Genomic DNA, 17,232 nt, shown 5'->3' with positions numbered 1-17,232 from the left:
TGCCATATAAATTGTTGTTTTCCCCTTGTATTGGTAATCATGTGAAGCTTTGACAAAGGATCATTTGGACTCGAAACGTTGGTTCTTTTCTCTCCCTACAGATGCTGCCAGACCTGCTGAGATTTTCCAGCATTCTCTTTTTGGTTTCCGATTCCAGCATCCGCAGTATTTGCTTTTATATATGTGAAGCATCCTGATGAGTGCAAGATGAAAAACTTTGATCATCTCTTTTGTCAGCAAGACTTGAATTCGCTATTATTTACATGTAGATATTATCTCTTTTATCAAATGATTTAAGTTTAAAGTGGCACTGTATTAAGGCTGATGAAGGAAAACAATTCCAGAGCCATACATTATATTAAGCAGAGCAATGCTGGGTTCAATAGTGCAATAATATTTGACTATTTTGAATTGCATATCCACATATTGTCTTTTAAAGATGAAGACTTTTTATTTTTGGCTACAATGTGCTAACATACATCACATTCATAGTATACAGCATATATGTTCTTTACATGACATATTGTGATTTTGTTTATTCATTCCTGGGATAGCAAAGTAGCTTGTGAACAACGTAAGATCAGAAATGTTACCATATTTTAATTCAAACAAAACTAACTTGGAATCAACAAATAAAAATGATTGAGTTTTTGAAATAATTCATGGTGGCAATTATTAGAGAGCAAATCTGTGGAACAACAGTGGAATCTGCACTAGCAGCTGTTAAAACAAATATATACCACGAAAGGGAAAAGAAGAGCTTCTGAATGATGCAGGGACAGTTTATGTGGGTCTGCATTGCCCAAAAGAAGGCTTACGTGAGGGTGAACAATTGTGGCAAGAATAAGGACGATTAAGAGATAGAAAATGAGAAAAGCAATTGAATGTAAAAATTGAGGATAAAGATGAAATAGGAAAAGAAAATGCAGGTAGTTACCAAATGCAGATTGAAAGGTTTTTGTAAGTGTATAAAGAAAAAGTGACAAAAAAAGAATTGAGCCCATTAAAGACAAATTGATGTGTGTTAATGAAAACTAAACGGAAGTAACTGGAATTACTGAGAAAATATTTTGCTTCATTCTTTACGGTGGAGAAGAAAGTGATCATGCAAGAGTTATGGGTCTGGGTAAAGTGTGAAACCCATAGACATTCATTATATTTAATTCAACGGTAATGAATAAAATAATTGGGGCGGGGGGGCAGCACGGTGGCACAGTGATTAGCACTGCTGCCTCATGGCACCGAGGACCTGGATTCGATCCTAGCCCTGGATCACTGTCTGTGTGGAGTTTGCACATTCTCCCCGTGTCTGTGTGGGTCTCACCCCCACAATTCAAAGATGTGCAGAGTAGGTGGATTGGCCACGCTAAATTGTCCCTTCATTGGGAAAAAAAGAATTGGGTACTCTAAATTTATTTTTTTAAATGGATAAAATAATGGGATTGAATTCAGATGCATCTCTGTGAACGTCTCCCGGCCTGTAATGCCCCCTCCATTTCTCGGTCCTGTTATGACAGGCCATTTTCCATTCCCCCAACTCTACAGGGGCTGGTTTAGCACAGTGGGCTAAATAGCTGGCTTGTAATACAGAATAATACCAGCAGCACGGGTTCAATTCCCGTACCGGCCTCCCCGAACAGGCACCGGAATGTGGCGACTGGGGGCTTTTCACAGTAACTTCATTGAAGCCTACTTGTGACAATAAACGATTATTATTATATTCCCTGTCCGTGCACTGACAGCCACCGAGACTGGACACGCTAGAATTCTCTTCTGTAATCTTTCCACCTCCTCTGGAATTCTCTTCCCTCCCCTCCATTAACGACACCCTGCATTTAAGAGATCTTAAGGCCTTCTTTAAAACGCAGCTCTTTGCTAAAACCTCAAGTTACCACCTTCAAATACCACCCACTTTGACTTGGAACCATTTTAAAAATGTTTTGTGAAGCACATCGAGACATTTCACTCCATTCAAGATGCTATGCAAATGAAAGATGTTATTGCAGTAATTGTATCTCTGAGCCAAATTACCGTGGATATAAAAATGAATATTTGATCAAATTTGGGGCAATGTTAGTTATATTCTCAGCCGGGAAAGCTGTCTTGGGCTGGGGTACAGTAAACGCCCATCAGAATTAAACCGGGGCTCAAAAAATCAACTGTGGGACAGGTTACAAAATGAAGGCTTGAACCCTTGAGTTTAAAAGATTGGGGTGTGATCCCATCAAGGAGTTCACAACGTTAAACGATCTTATGGGCCAGACAAAGAGTTAGACATTGGTTAGACATGGGTTAGACATTTCCTGGGGGAGGGGAGTGCAGGAGGTCCAGAACAAGAACATAACCATAAATACAATGGAGGTCGTTTTGGAATGAGGTCAGGAATCACTGGGGTGGTCGAAATTTGGGACTGCCTTCCGCAAAAGACGGTGCAATCAGATGGATTTTCATTACTCAATCCATTGATTTTTTGGATAAGGGTAACGAAGGAAATGGGGTGTATGTGGTTAGATTGAGCTAAGGCGCTCCTCAGTCATCCTCTCGCCGAATAGCAGGAGGACTTAAATGGTCTTGTTCCTGGTTCCGTGTAAAAGAGCCTTCGCTCTAGTAGAGGAATTCAGGAGGGAAGATCTATAGGCCGGGACTATTCCCGAAACTGCTAGCATTTCTCCACCAGAACTTTGGTACAAGTGCGGATTTACACCTGTGGGCAGAGCAACAGCAATGAGGAATCTCCCGGCCATGATCTTACACTCTGAGCAAATCGCGTGTTAGTGAGGCTAACAAGGCCTTTCGCTCCATCCGGCCTGTACCACACAAATGTCTTTACACAACGATTGGGGCAACCCGCCCAAGGCGGCAGGAGATGCAAAGTTCATTGAGGTATTTAGAAGCGAAGATCATTTCTTGGGAAACATGAGTATTAAAACATATGGAGAATTGGGATTTTAAACTGGGGTTGACATGGCTCATACATTTGGAGAGCAGGTGAAGGGAATTGCCTCTGGTTCTCCCTCTGTTAAACATGCTCTATATAAGCAGCAGCCCGGTGCCTGATCTTTCGGGCAGTTTAAGATTAATCCTTATGAATTTACACAGCGTATGGAACGTGTGAAAACGCCTCAAGATGCTTCATATAATCTGCTCAGCAATGTATTTAGAAAGCAGGATCTCCATAAAAGAGGTTCTCCATCACTTTATGGATCAAAAGCTGATCCATCTCACGGCGATCTGGGATGCGTTTGAGTTCTTTTACACTTCGCAGGTAGGAGCCTGATGTTAGGGGGTTCTGAGAGAGGAATATTCAGTGTGTTTAATAGCTGTTCTAATGATGTTGATTCTCCGCACCGAGCTGTCAGTGTTCTGCACATCACAGACTCCCTCAATCAGAAAAATAATTGGCCCTTTTTATCCGACATAAGAAACGGGGACCCGGTGGGAATAAGGCATTTCTTTCCCTGGGACAATTGCATCAAATTCATTCGGCGCAATAACTTCTGGTTCATATTCCTGTGGAATTGTTTCTAATGGTCTAAAGATCTGAATGTAAAGAAAAATACTGTCTTGAACAGTCGAATTGAAAAAAACCGAAGATGTATCCCGGCAGAAAATCCAACGCCATCTGTTAGGCGTCGGCGCCAGATTAAAGCAATAAAGGGATAAGAGAGGGGGTTTGAATCGAAAGCCATTTCCTGTGATCGCTATCAAATTCAACAGTAGTTCCGCGACTGTATGGGTTAAAATGGACAGTCTAATCTGCTCTTAGAAAAATAGCCAGGGCAATTCTGCAGAAAGTTAGTGACAGCTCCAGCACTAGGGATAAATATCAGTCAAGAAATTACCTGAATGTGAAAAGTTTCGTTTGAACTGAGTAAACAAGGAGACTGTGAAATACAATGGAGTGGCTGGGTGTTCAACTTGCTGCTTAGGGGAGGGTGACAATAGCTCATATCGACTGCAAACAAAAACTAAAACAAATACTTCATACATTGGAGAGAACGAGGAAAACCGCAGGCGTGAACTTTCCGACGCGATTGTTTCGCTCATGGAATCCAAACGTCTATGAAATCCTCCAGAAATCACACCAAATTATCACCCGGTTTATAAGAAAACTATCCGGTTAACAGTAACAAATATGTATCTGTTGGAGGGGGGGAGGGGGTTACAATCTTTTGCATTTCAGTGAGCCGGAATACCTCGGTTCTGACTCATTTTGGTGGTTCATGGCTGAAGAGAAGAGGACATTGCTGGTAAGGCACGTGTGTTCTGTTCTGTTGTTTGCTAAAAGTCTACTTGTTTGTGGCCCGCTGATTTGACATTCATTATGCAAAGCGGCTGATGGGAGTTGTCTGCCTCGAATATACAATGTGAAAAATAAAGTCTGGCACCTTTCTGCAAATAAACAATAATGCCAAATAAAATCATGTTCTGGATCAAGTTAATCTTCTGCACGAATGTGAAATAGATCAACAACTGAACCGCAGCAATCTTCCAAGTGGTTACTCTGCCGCTGCCCTGATAGATTCTGAGACATTTCACAGTGAAATGCCCAGGATTATTTTGTACTGCACGAAAGACTGGTGGTTAGACATCCAGATCACTTCCAATTCGGAAGGCAAGGTGCAAAACTGCAATAATCTGTCCAAGGGGATAGATGTGCAGTTTTTATGTCAGGTCCAAGACATGGAGCGTTACTTCTTGTTTCCCTCTTCACAGACGCTGCCAGACCTGCTGAATATGTCAAGCATTCTCTGCTTTTATTTTAGATTTCCAGCATCTGCAGTTTTTTGCTTTTTGGATAAATATATATGCAGAATCCTTCGGAGTGCGAGGGATGTGTCAGATTTAGATCCAAGAGGTCGATACTCAGATTGGATTTTTTTTTGCTTTTTATCATCACTAAATAGTTGGGGGGTAAGGTGTTAGTGAATTGGTGAGAGGTTTTGTCCTTCCACAGCTGGCTGCATTTGCTTGGGTAGGGAGAGAGAGAGCAAGTGATATGTTTGTTTATGTGTTGAGAAATCGCTCCCTCCTCTTGTCTGATTAGATTAATGTGGGACCAACCAGAGAGGAGATACTGGGGTGTCTGACTTTACCCATTGCCCGCCTCTACAGCCTCTCAGCCAATGGTAAGTGGGAAGGGGCGGGGCCACGGGGAGGGGGCCCCGCCCAGTGGTTGCTGTTTAAAAGGGATTGCTGGATGATGGTTATGGAGGAGGGGCTGAAGGGTGGGAGGGGAGAGAGAGACAGAGAGCACGCCTGTGGGCCAGGGGGAGGTGGCAAAGCGGGTGGAAGAATTCAACTCAAATACATTAAAGAGTCGCTGCCGGCTTGTGTTTTTTTAATATACATAGAGAGATATCTATCTATTTTACACTTTTTTTTCTCTAGGTGGGTGTTTGCAGAGTCCAGGGGGGTTGGGCTCAATGATGCAGTTAGCAGAACGATGCTTCCCTTCCAGCACAAGCCTGCCCAAGACTTTCTACAGCTTGTCCTCCTCTCCAGAAAGTCAGAGCCCGGCATCCTCACAGCTCGACTTCCCGGACACCGAGAGAAGCGACAGCCTCCAGGAGAGCAGCGACCTCCACAAGAAGTTCAGCGGCTCCAGCATGCTCACCGAGACCGAGAGTCACAATTTCGCAGCTTCCAAAGGGGCTGCGGCGGTGGAGCGGGCGAAAACCTCGCCGGCGGCGGCGGACGAGGACTTGGCAGAAGTTCGCTACAGTTTGGATAGTCTGGGGGCCGAGAGGTATTTCCTGTCGCCCGTGGCCCCGCAGAACGTGAGCCCCAGCCATCACCAGCCGCAGCCTCAGCAGCAAGTGGGCGGCAATCCAGGCGCCCTGCTGCCTTACCCGGGGCAGCACCCCTCCGCCTTCCCGGTGAACGCTGCGAGCAGATACCTGAGCCCCCATTCCGTGCTCAGCAACGGCGCTTACAATCCCATTTTAACTCCAGCCGGAGCCCAGGCTTTAGCCCCTTCGGCTTATTCGACTTACCCGGGATCAGGACGCTCCCAGTATGGACATGGTTACCAGAGTGGACCGCTCTATCCCCAGTACCAACCCAGCATCTCACATCCCACCCGGGCACAGGTCTACCTCTGCAACCGGGCACTGTGGCTGAAATTTCACCGGCACCAGACCGAGATGATCATCACCAAGCAGGGCAGGTACGGCTCCCATCTCCTTAAATAACCATCAGCGATTGCCCTGCAGGCGGCTTTGCCGCTGTCACATTGCTAACACTTTTGTCTAGTTACATTCTGGAGCTTTAATCTCACACGGTAATAATTCTCAAAGCCATCAGATCTCTGAAATAGCGTCGGCTTAACTAATACATCTGTTACAGATGCTACTGTCATCGACATTTCCACAGCACACACCTGTACACAGTTGGAGCTGTGTCAATAATGGCGCTACAGGTTGTTTCAGTGCGCGAAGATGTGGGTCAGGCCCTGAATAGCGCGGGCATGTCAACCATGTTCCATAGATTCAATGTCATTAGGGAAGGTGCAATGTTTAGATTTCGTTTTAATTGTAATTATGTGTTTGAAGATGTCACAGTGCGCCGTGCCCAGAGTGTGTTGTGCCCAGAATGTGAGCGCTGACCTGTAGTACAGACAGACTAGAGGTGTCTGCACTGACCTGTTACATACAATTATCTGTGCTGGCCTGTAATATAGAGGCACCTGGGCTGATCTGTGATATACAGCTCCCTGTGGTGACCTGTAATATAGAGGTACTTGTGCTGACCTGTAATATAGAGGTACCTATGCTGATCTGTAATATAGAGGTACCTGTGCTGATCTGTAATATAGAGAGCTACCAGTGTTGACCTGTGATATAGGCACCTGTGCTGACCTGTAATATAGAGGTATCTGTGCTGACCTGTAATATAGAGAGGTACCTGTGCTGACCTGTAATATAGAGAGGTACCTGTGCTAACCTGTTGTATAGAGGTACCTGGGATGACCTGTAATATAGAAGCATCTCTGCTGACCTGCAATATAGAGGCGCCTGTGCTGACCTGTATTAAAGGGGCACCTGTGCTGACCTGTAATAAAGAGGCACCCGGGCTGATCTGTGATATAGAAGTACCTGTGCTGAGCTGTAATATAGAGGTGTCTGTGCTGAGACATTTCACAGTGAAATGCCCAGGATTATTTTGTACTGCACGAAAGACTGGAGGTTAGATATCCAGATCACTTCCAATTCGGAAGGCAAGGTGCAAAACTGCAATAATCTGTCCAAGGGGATAGATGTGCAGTTTTTATGTCAGGTCCAAGACATGGAGCGTTACTTCTTGTTTCCCTCTTGTTTCCAAAGGTGCCTATGCTGACCTGTAATATAGAGGTACCTGTGTTGATCTGTAATATAGAGGTACCTGTGCTGATTTGTAATATAGAGAGGTACCTGTGTTGAACTGTTGCATAGAGGTACCTGGGTTGACCTGTGATATAGGCACCTGTGCTGACCTGTAATATAGAAGCATCTGTGCTGACCTGCAATATAGCGACGTCTGTGCTGACCTGTATTAAAGGGGCACCTGTAATAAATGCGTTGCCCTGTAATATAGAGGCACCTGGGCTGATCTGTAATATAGAAGTACCTGTGCTGAGCTGTAATATAGAGGTGCCTGTGCTGACCTGTAATATAGAGGTTCCTGCGCTAACCTGTAACAGAGATGTGCCTGTGCTGACCTGTAATATAGGTGCCTGGGCTGACCCGGACACCTGAAATCGAGGGTGTGTGACCTTCAGTCTTGGTGTCGATCCACCATACAACTTCGTGTCGGCCTGGATGAAATGTTGGAGAGCAATTTACGCACGCGTCCACTTAAGTTTCCAAATAGCACATGAGATGGAGCCATGCCATTCTGAAGATTATTCCTGAATATCCAATCGAGTGTCAATGTGCAGGGTCACCTGCTGACGGCCCTCATATTCTTTCTGGACATGGAGTCTTTTCTTGAAGCTGTTCATCCAAGTTATTTCCAGAGATGAGGGTGTCAGAGCCTAAACAGTTATAGGAATGTGGGACACACATTGCATACGACAGGTATCATTAAGGAAGATGTTGCTCCTCAGGAGGGGAGGACTCCAGATATCTTCGCCTTTAGGAGAACAGAAAGCTGGTTGCGTTAAGCAGCCAAGATGCCCCGCCTGAATCTCGCTAGATACGGTTAATTAACGCCATTATTTCTAAAGGCGTTGAGACAGCGAACGGCGCTTTTCTATCTTAACAGATGAATTCTGAACTGGGATTTTGCAGTCGTTCCCTGACACAAGCCCTTTCCCACCATTACGATTATTCCCCGTGCATTCCCAATTCAGTTTCACATTTTGAATTCCCTGTCCTGGTGATTTCTGCACAGGCAAGTTCCATGAGGCTGGGTGTAAGGTGTAGTCCGGGATGGTATTTCAAAGTCACATCATATTAGCTGTGTGTTATAAGAGCGAAACTAACCTATGTCACCAGTTCCTTTCGTCCTTTTAACTCTGGGACTCTGAGCAACTCGCCCATTGGGGGCGATTGCAGAATTATTCACCTTGTTTGGCTGGAATGATTTTCACTCCGGCGAGGCTAATTTGTGACCAGCTTCACAGACACAGAAACTATTTATTCTGTTTAAATGCATTTGATTACAAACATGTATCAAAACAGGTTACGGCGAATAAGCACCCCGGGAAACATACTTCCCAACAATCAACTGACAGAACCTTATTGGCAAATTTGCAGTAGACCGGTAAATTCAGGATCAAACTACAGCGGAGGGTAAAAGCTGAAATAGGACAGAAATACTCAGCGGGACAGGCAGCATCGGGAGAGAGGGACACCGAGTTCACCATTCAGGGCGAGGAGCCCGCATGCGAATATTACATGTGCCAGTTGAGGCCGGTGAAATATTCCCTGTTGTTTCTCGGTGAACGCGTTTGCCTTTCTTTCTAATTGCAGTCTCACCCCCCATATTACTGGTGAGGAAATTGCAATTTTGTAGATCACACCTTTTTACCAGATCTCACGGAAACAGAGCTTTTTTTTTTTCTGTTTTACACATTTAAAAGTCTGGATCCAGTTTTGGTTTCGTTCACACAGGGAACCCGTGTCATTATTTATTTCCTCGGTGATGCCGTTTTCTGATGATCACGATATCCTCTGGCTGCTCGCCTGCTCACAGCTCTGTGAGGTGCTAGAGTTTGATCTGTCCGCCCTCAAAGATTCATTTGAACACCACCGTTCACATTTGTTCTATGATTTTAAAGACTGATCTGAACTCAGTGACGCCGCCCATTTCTACCAATGTGGCTGAGAACCTTTGTTTTTAACATTAAAGTCGGTCGAATTCCGTCCACCTTTCACGAGCCCTATTCCAAGCGGCCAATTCGAAATCAGTAAATTCCACCGCTTCGCCCAAGCTCTGTCCCACTGCGCGGAGTTCGGTGACTTCCTCTGCAGAGCAGTAGGTGAAATCTCGCCACATCTTGTCGGGGTCAGTGATGAGCTCCTGGTTTGATGTTGGCAGGGATTTGAGAATATAACACCCTGTACACTGGGGCTGATAACCTGCTCCTTCATCAAACTGACACCAGCAATAATCGACCTATTCCTATTGTTCCTCCTTCAGATGCAATGATTGATATTAAGCCGCTAACCTTTTCTTTTGGATGAATCTAAATTTATTTATTCGGTTATTTACGTTCATTGTCACTTTATGGGTGTCGGAAACGTTCCATAAGTGCATATTAATTAATCCCATGCTCCTTATTTAAATGACAATAGTTTTGTTAGTGTGGCAAAATCCAACAACCCCAACAGAAAATGCTGGACAATCGCAACAGGTCTGACAGAATCTGTGGAGATAGAAGGGAGCTAATGTTTCGAGTCTGGATGATTCTTTGTCAAAGAGTAATGCAGACTCGAAACGGTAGCTGTCCACAGATGCTGTCAAACCTTCTGCGATTGTCCAGCATTTTCTGTTTCAGATTCCAGCACCCGCATTATTTTACTTTAATAATCATAAATGCAATCTATGTTAAAAAAAAAAATCGACCTAACCTAATTTCGGATTTACAATCCCCCCCTCCCCCCCCAGGAAATATCAAAATGTTAAGATGTCAGTGAGTGGGATATGAGCTCCACGTGCGATGAGCTGATGGAGCCTGTAAAATACACGGACTTTTACAATGCCATAGTTAACATTTCACTTTGCAAACTCTGTACAGATGGGGTTTAGTTCGAAGTCTTTATGTTGACCATTTGCCCATCCCGTTGGATGGAGCAAAGATTTCTGGAGACTGAGAGGCTCGCTGAGCAATACTCACATGCACATTTGTGTTCTTGGAAAACCCATGGATCCTGAGGTTGAAAAGGGGCGATTGCTCTCTGAGCCCGGGGCCACATTTGATGGCGATCCACTCCAAGATCGCGAACATATCGTTCAGTTCAGCTCAGTCTGTGCATCGTGCGTGCGGTCATTTAGAAAATCAATGTTCCTGCTCTTGAAAGTAAAGTGCAAAAACGTATCGAGTTTTGTTTTGGAGTTATACCTCCTCCCGCGTATTTCACAGTTTCACTTCCAAGTAAGTTGCGCCTAAGAAGCCGTTTGATGCTCTGTAAAGTTGAAAGTCACGGTGCCTGTTTGATCAGACATCAGTTATTGAAGCTGAATTGTCGAAAAAGTCTAATTATTGCCCGTGTGTTCTCCAAACTTCCGGGACTTACCGATCTGACCTGGCTCTATGGAGGTCAATATCCTCCCCACTCAGTGCCGTATCGGAGTGTTTCTTGCCGCATCAAAGCAAAATACAAACAAAAAGCGCCTGAAATACTGGGCAGGTCAGGCAGCATGTGTGGAGAGAGGAACAGAGTTCACCTTTCAGACCTGTAATCTTTCATCAGAACTCTCTATTGTAGCTGCCAGATCTGCTGAGGATTTCTTGCATTTTCTGCTTTGAGTTTTAGTATTTCTTGCCCATCGCGTTTCTGTCGTTGTATGCGCATTGCTCTTATAATATTGTATAGTTTTGTTACTTCTTTTTCTCCTCCAGGCGCATGTTCCCCTTCCTGAGTTTCAATATTTCTGCCCTAAACCCGACGGCCCACTACAATGTGTTTGTGGAGGTGGTCCTGTCCGACCCCAACCACTGGCGATTTCAGGGAGGAAAATGGGTCACTTGCGGGAAAGCCGACAACAACATTCAAGGTGTGTAATGCCCGTTCAAATTGTGCAGCATCGAACTGTTTGTGTGTGTACTTGTGCTAAGGTTCCTCTGTTTAATGGCCAGGCAGGGTCCCCTTCAGTGAACAGAAAGTTGCCACTCATTCCTCCCAAATCCAAATATAATTTTTTCTCCATAATTTATTAATCGTTAGGAATTCCTAATAATAAAACGATGGAGAAAAATCCCACGGTAGGTCACGATTTGACAAGCTCCACGTTTCTCCGTGCCAGTTATATTTTGAAGCTATTATCACTGATATGAAATTAACATACCCTGCACTTAGAATAAGACCCAGATAATGCTGGAATCAGGCAATGGTCTTTGATCAGACAAAACGTTATTTTGAAATCCTCTTCTTCCTAATCGATTGATCAAGGTTGATTGTGAAGATGTGCAGGCCGTTAATAAGCTGATTTGAAATCTGAATTTCCAGCATAGACTGATATCTGTGCCACTCCTAGATCTTCAACTGAAGTGATACCGGCCGCTCTCATTTGTTAAAACAACTTGCAATTATCTAGAAGATGCTGTAAGAAATCAGTAGGTCTGGCAGCATCAGTGGAGAGAGAAACTCAGGGTTAAGGTTTCCAATGTGACTCTTTTCTCCACAGATGCTGCCAGACTTGCTGATTTCATCCAGCAATTTCTGCTTTCATTTCAGATTTATAGCATCCACAGTATTTTGCTGATATTGCATTGAGATTGTACCTTTATTGTAGTAAAATGCCCCACAGTGCTTCACAAGAGGAATTAGCAAACAACATTTGATTTCCATGAAGATGTGTTTGTGGCCGGGCTGAAGGCATGGCGTAAATTAAATTTTCTCAGGGAATCTGAGAATCAGTCATCTCACATAGAAATGGCCAGTGACCTTCTGACTGAATTTAAAAGTTTTCTATTGGTTGGGGCTCCGAATTTCGTGTTTATAATGTGTATTTAAGTACACAAAAATAAGATTGAATTTCAGCTGAATGAAAATGACGTGACATTGATACCCCAATAATTGAAAAAGGAATACTGAGCATTTGGAGTTGGATAAATCGACTGGTGTGCATGAGGAGGATGACAACAATATGAATGGTTCAATCAAATGAACACATTTGCAGTTAAATCATGAGGCTTCGAACTCGCTAGTCGACATATCATGATCTAGTTCCAGGATCACACATAGGTTTTATTTTGCAAACAGTTTCAGAGATCTGCATAAGGTATCTACTTCCTTGCCTTAAATCATGCGCGTTGGACCAATGCAGTTTTAAAATTTGTTGTTTATTGTGTGCACATGTCGTACTTAATCTATACTTTAACACTAACTTATGTCCCAAGTCTGAACAGTGCATCTTTCTAATGTAAAGTCAAAATCAGTCCCTGTATAACCAGCTAATACTCAAAATGATAGTCGCACTATTTAGAAAATGTGCAATTCTGCACAAATGCTTGATGAGCTGGTGTCCAAAGCAAAGATTGCATTCCACAAAATACTATTTGGATACTATACCTTTAAAATTCAGTTATTCCCCCCTCTTTTGTGATATAAGTAAACATTGCAGCTTTACTCTTTCTACGGAAATATAATGGGCTTGTGAATAAACAAGAGTCACTGCGGCCAAGTGTCAATATCAGTCCTTGTTTTTACGGAGGGGTCGGTAGGATCAGTTTATAGGCTGCTGGCATATCAACATATGTGAACAAAGAACATGCACTCTTGATTAGGTTCATAACTCTTCATCTAAATTAAGATGTCGAGTGCTGACCAGTGAAAATTGGATCCTTGAGCATGTGGCAGGTTGAATGTGAAAGGATTACTTTGGGGTGTGGGGCTGGAGAATGTAAAGTTAGGGTTGGATAAAGGTACATCCTCCAACAATTCAAATGAAAGGTCACAGGCCTGAAATCTTTTTAAAAAATGTTATTCCTTTCTCAGGGTTACACATCCAATGCACAGTGTGGATAGGGCACGCCCTTAATCCACCTCCCTGCTTGTTCCAAAACTAATACAAATTGAATCCAATTTACGGTCCCCACAAGAGAGACATAAGGATCCAAGCTAACAAGAACAGGCATCACAGTTGATCTCAGGCTTGATCCTATGCTTGATTTTAGACAAGTGTCAACTCTGTCTCATTCCACAGATGCTGCCAGGCATGCTGAGTTTCCTGCAATTATGGTTTTTATTTCAGATTTCCAGCATCCGCAGTATTTTGCTTTTGTGTTCTCTCATGAATGTTTTTCTGAATAACATAAACTAGTTTCATGATATGTAGACAGTCCACTAGTGAAATTACAATTCAGTATTTAAGGACCCTGTTTCCTTGTTAATCTCAATCAAATTGGTTACTCAAAATGTGGCCTAGGTGTTCAATTTTCACACCGCAATTAACATAAAAACTTGACTCAGAAAGGAATTTAGTTATTCCATTTTCACCAACTTGTTTTTCAAAATGTCATCTACCACTTTATTTCTTCTAGGTAACAGATCTTATGTCCATCCTGAATCTCCAAACACTGGAGCTCACTGGATGAGACAAGAAATTTCCTTTGGGAAACTTAAACTGACTAACAACAAGGGTGCAACCAATAACAACACTCAGGTGAGGCAATGAAAGCAGACTCTGATGCGTCTATTTCTGATGTGTTAGACTGACACTAACCTTGGGTGGAGTGTGAGTAACAGTTGTGTGTTCTTCCTTCTTACAGATGGTGGTATTGCAGTCCTTGCACAAGTACCAACCACGCCTTCATATAGTGGAGGTGAATGAAGATGGCGTGGAGGATATAAGTGATTCTACGAAAACACAAACTTCTACTTTCCCGGAATCGCAGTTCATTGCCGTGACTGCCTACCAGAACACTGATGTAAGTGCAGTTTCTTGCAGATTTGAATGGTTTAAGCAAATCCAGCTGTTGACAAAAGATACCTTTGACAAAATGTTTCCTATTTATTTATTAGATTACACAGCTCAAGATTGATCACAATCCCTTTGCCAAAGGTTTCAGAGACAACTATGATTCGTAAGTTTATATTTTTATTGCAATCACTTCGATTCTCACTATTTCATGATCAGTTGGTCAATGTTCTATTTCCTTTTTGAATCCCTCAGTATGTTCACTGCTCCAGAGAATGACCGATTGACCCCTTCTCCCACGGACTCACCCCGATCCCATCAGATAGTGCCTGGGGCCCGTTACACCGTTCAGCCTTTCTTCCAGGATCAGTTTGCCAACAGCATACCATCAGCCCGGTTCTACAATGGTGAACGAGCCGTACCCCAAACAAGTGGCATCCTGTCCCCCCAGCAGACCGAGGAGACCAACCCTCCCCAGAGGTGGTTTGTCACCTCCGTACAACAGCCTGGCACCAACAGGTTGGACTTTACCTCTTACGATGCAGATTATGCTGCCAATGCCTTGCTGCCCTATGGTCTCAAACCTCTACCCATCCAGTCTGCTCATTCTCTGAGCTACTATCCTGACCCAACATTTGGCTGGGGCTCCAGGAGTTCCCAGTACCAGAGAAAGATAGCGTCTGGGTTAACATGGTCCTCCAGAACAAGCCCATCAGCTTTCCCAGAAGATCATGTGCTGTCCACTGAGGAAAAGTCAAGGGAAGAAGCCAACTCACCCTGGATTGAAACCCCTCCATCCATCAAATCCATGGACTCAGACTCTGGACTCTATGAAAATGCCTGCAAGAGAAGAAGGGTGTCAGCTGGCAACTCTAGCAGCGAAAGCTCGCCAACAATCAAATGTGAGACAATTACTTCTAAAGAGTATAGCAAGGATGGTGCAAAAGCAATGGGCTACTATACATTCTACACCAGCCCTTAAACTATTCCTGTGAAGTTTGCCTGTATATATCCAATCCATTCGCCAAGTGTCGAGATGGTCTTACGAGTGCCAAAAAGACTGAAGTTTCTTTCCACCTTAAGAACTGATCTTGTACAGTCTACTAGTGCAATCAAATTTTTAAGAAGGTGCCAAAGCTTTCTGATGCTGTAAGCAACAAGATGGAGATATTCTAGCTAAGTCTGTCCTCAATGTGATGTCCCATAATATATAGTATTAATTTTAGAAGGAATTTCTTGGGGGGAGGGGCTTAAATACAATATTGACTTTTATCGTATGTGGTTTTATTTATTTGACAATACAATTATGTACAGTTCCTGTTCTGTATAGTGTACTGTAGAATGGGTGCAGTATGGTGTAAAAGAAAATGACAGTGTTAGTTCAATGAATAAAACCCAGTCCGTTCCAATGCCATCAATATGTACAGATTAAGCAAAAACAGCATTACATTTTTCAAAAGCAATAAAAATAAAAAGTAGGCTTGCAAATTTCAACTTTCGAAGGGATACTGTGAAGAAGGTAGTTGCAGAGTCGTGATAAATGCATAGCTAATGCACTTATAATTCTGACCATTTCCCACCTGTCATTCACATTACAGGAATAGAATAGTGGAAGACGTGTTGGCAAATTAGTTATGTGTTTATCAGGCTTCGGGTGGCCATTTGATTGTAATTTTGGTAATTAAAATATCACACATAAATTCAATTCTTCTTAAAGCAATGGCGTGTTTTAAAGTGTCAGCGTATGTGCACCAAGATTCAAAGAAACACTTTTGCCGTTATCAAATATTTTTAGTACATGTAACTGCCCTCTGCTGAATTCAGATGATTTTAAACCTCCCCACAAACAACCTCATCACAGCGACAGTCTAAAAGTAGTATTGAAATGTGCTTTGCTACGTGTTTTAAGAAAACAATCAGGGCTTCATTAAAATACTTTGTCCGCATGTGTATTTTTTTCCCAAAAAATAAAATACCAGATTCTGAAGAATTGGTCAAAACGCAGTATAATGAAATTCCATCATTGGCTATGCATTCATAGACAGGCTCCCGGCAAATCAACGATTAGATCGCCGATTATTTCAAAATGATACATTCTGTCTAAGGCAGGAGATGAACGAAGAAGAAATGATGATAAGTTTATGGGATGTTTTTTGATGTTTGGAACAATGGTACGACAGAATTCCGAATAAAAAGTACTGTAAGTCTTGTCTGCTTTCTGATGGTGGAGGTTAATTCTGGCTGTTAACACAAAAGAAGATACATACAAGGGACAACTCGAAATGTTGACCCCCCAGTTGATACTACACGTAGATTGTAACTCAGACACATTAACAAAGGGCGGGTAGGCGAGACTGACCCTTTTGTTTTGTCTTAATCGACTTTATTATCTAAAACATCTCGCTGCTGCTGGAACTTGGTGCCAATGAACCTGCTCGGTGGACGTTTTCTCCATCCGGTTTCAGCAACGCGCGAAATCTCTGTCGCTTTGCAATGTTACCCTCAGCAGTTCCACTTTCAATCCACAATCTCGCAGTTGTGCGTGTGTGTGGGGGGGGGGGGGGGGGGGGGGGGCGGCGGCTTGTATTTTGCCCGGGGTCCCAAAACATTTCTACTTAAATGTTTATGAAGCCGGTGCCTATTTACAATAGTGCAGAACCACACGGAACAGGAGGTTTACAGCAAACAAAAATGTTAACGGGGTGGGGGGCTTTGCTTTATTCCTGTGTGCAGCTTTTTTGCAACATTGGAAGGTTCTGGTTCCTTCTGATTTTGGTCGGGGCCCGTCAAGTTTATTTTTGTGTGCTGGAATTTTGTTTGATAATCTGTCTCGATGCAAACGCTGTGAATACAAGGGCGTGAGTGGAAGAGGCTGCTGTCTCCAAGCGCCGCCTTGTGGAGCATCGGTGAAATGGTCAGACTGAAGGAGGAAGTAAATACCAAGTGAGTGAGGATAGTACCGGGGAAATCGGGGTGTGACTCAGAGCAATGCAATACTTGCAACATATCAGGTCGTACATTTTTTTTCACAAGTTTACTTTATACAACCTGCACGGCATTGTGTAGTGTGCGACAGTGAAAATTATCAAAAGGTACAAAAACAAGGTTAACGCTCACATCTGGAAACTTAACGCCACATTTAGATATTCGCATTATTTTTGCATA

General features: G+C 43.3%; 1 protein-coding gene across 1 annotated transcript; it reads left to right on the top strand.

Moving 5' to 3' along the window:
• Positions 1-5,270: 5,270 nt before the first annotated feature.
• On the top strand, positions 5,271-16,276 carry LOC140425246 (eomesodermin-like). Its single transcript, XM_072509349.1, has 6 exons — positions 5,271-6,169; positions 11,048-11,202; positions 13,691-13,812; positions 13,919-14,077; positions 14,172-14,233; positions 14,323-16,276. The coding sequence occupies exons 1-6, from the start codon at positions 5,427-5,429 to the stop codon at positions 15,047-15,049; spliced, it is 1,968 nt and encodes a 655-aa protein (XP_072365450.1). The 5' UTR covers positions 5,271-5,426; the 3' UTR covers positions 15,050-16,276.
• Positions 16,277-17,232: the final 956 nt, after the last annotated feature.

The sequence above is a fragment of the Scyliorhinus torazame genome, chromosome 6 (assembly GCF_047496885.1).
Source record: "Scyliorhinus torazame isolate Kashiwa2021f chromosome 6, sScyTor2.1, whole genome shotgun sequence".
NCBI classification, from domain to species: Eukaryota; Metazoa; Chordata; class Chondrichthyes; order Carcharhiniformes; family Scyliorhinidae; genus Scyliorhinus; species Scyliorhinus torazame.
This window is presented reverse-complemented; position numbering and strand designations above follow the sequence as displayed.

Bases quoted from the DNA above. Each gene is read 5' to 3' on its own strand.
- LOC140425246 (XM_072509349.1), top strand. From the start codon at position 5,427: ATGATGCAGTTAGCAGAACGATGCTTCCCTTCCAGCACAAGCCTGCCC. The intron at 6,170-11,047 runs GTACGGCTCCCA...TTTCTCCTCCAG, and splicing joins ATCATCACCAAGCAGGGCAG to GCGCATGTTCCCCTTCCTGA. The intron at 14,078-14,171 runs GTAAGTGCAGTT...TTTATTTATTAG, and splicing joins CTGCCTACCAGAACACTGAT to ATTACACAGCTCAAGATTGA.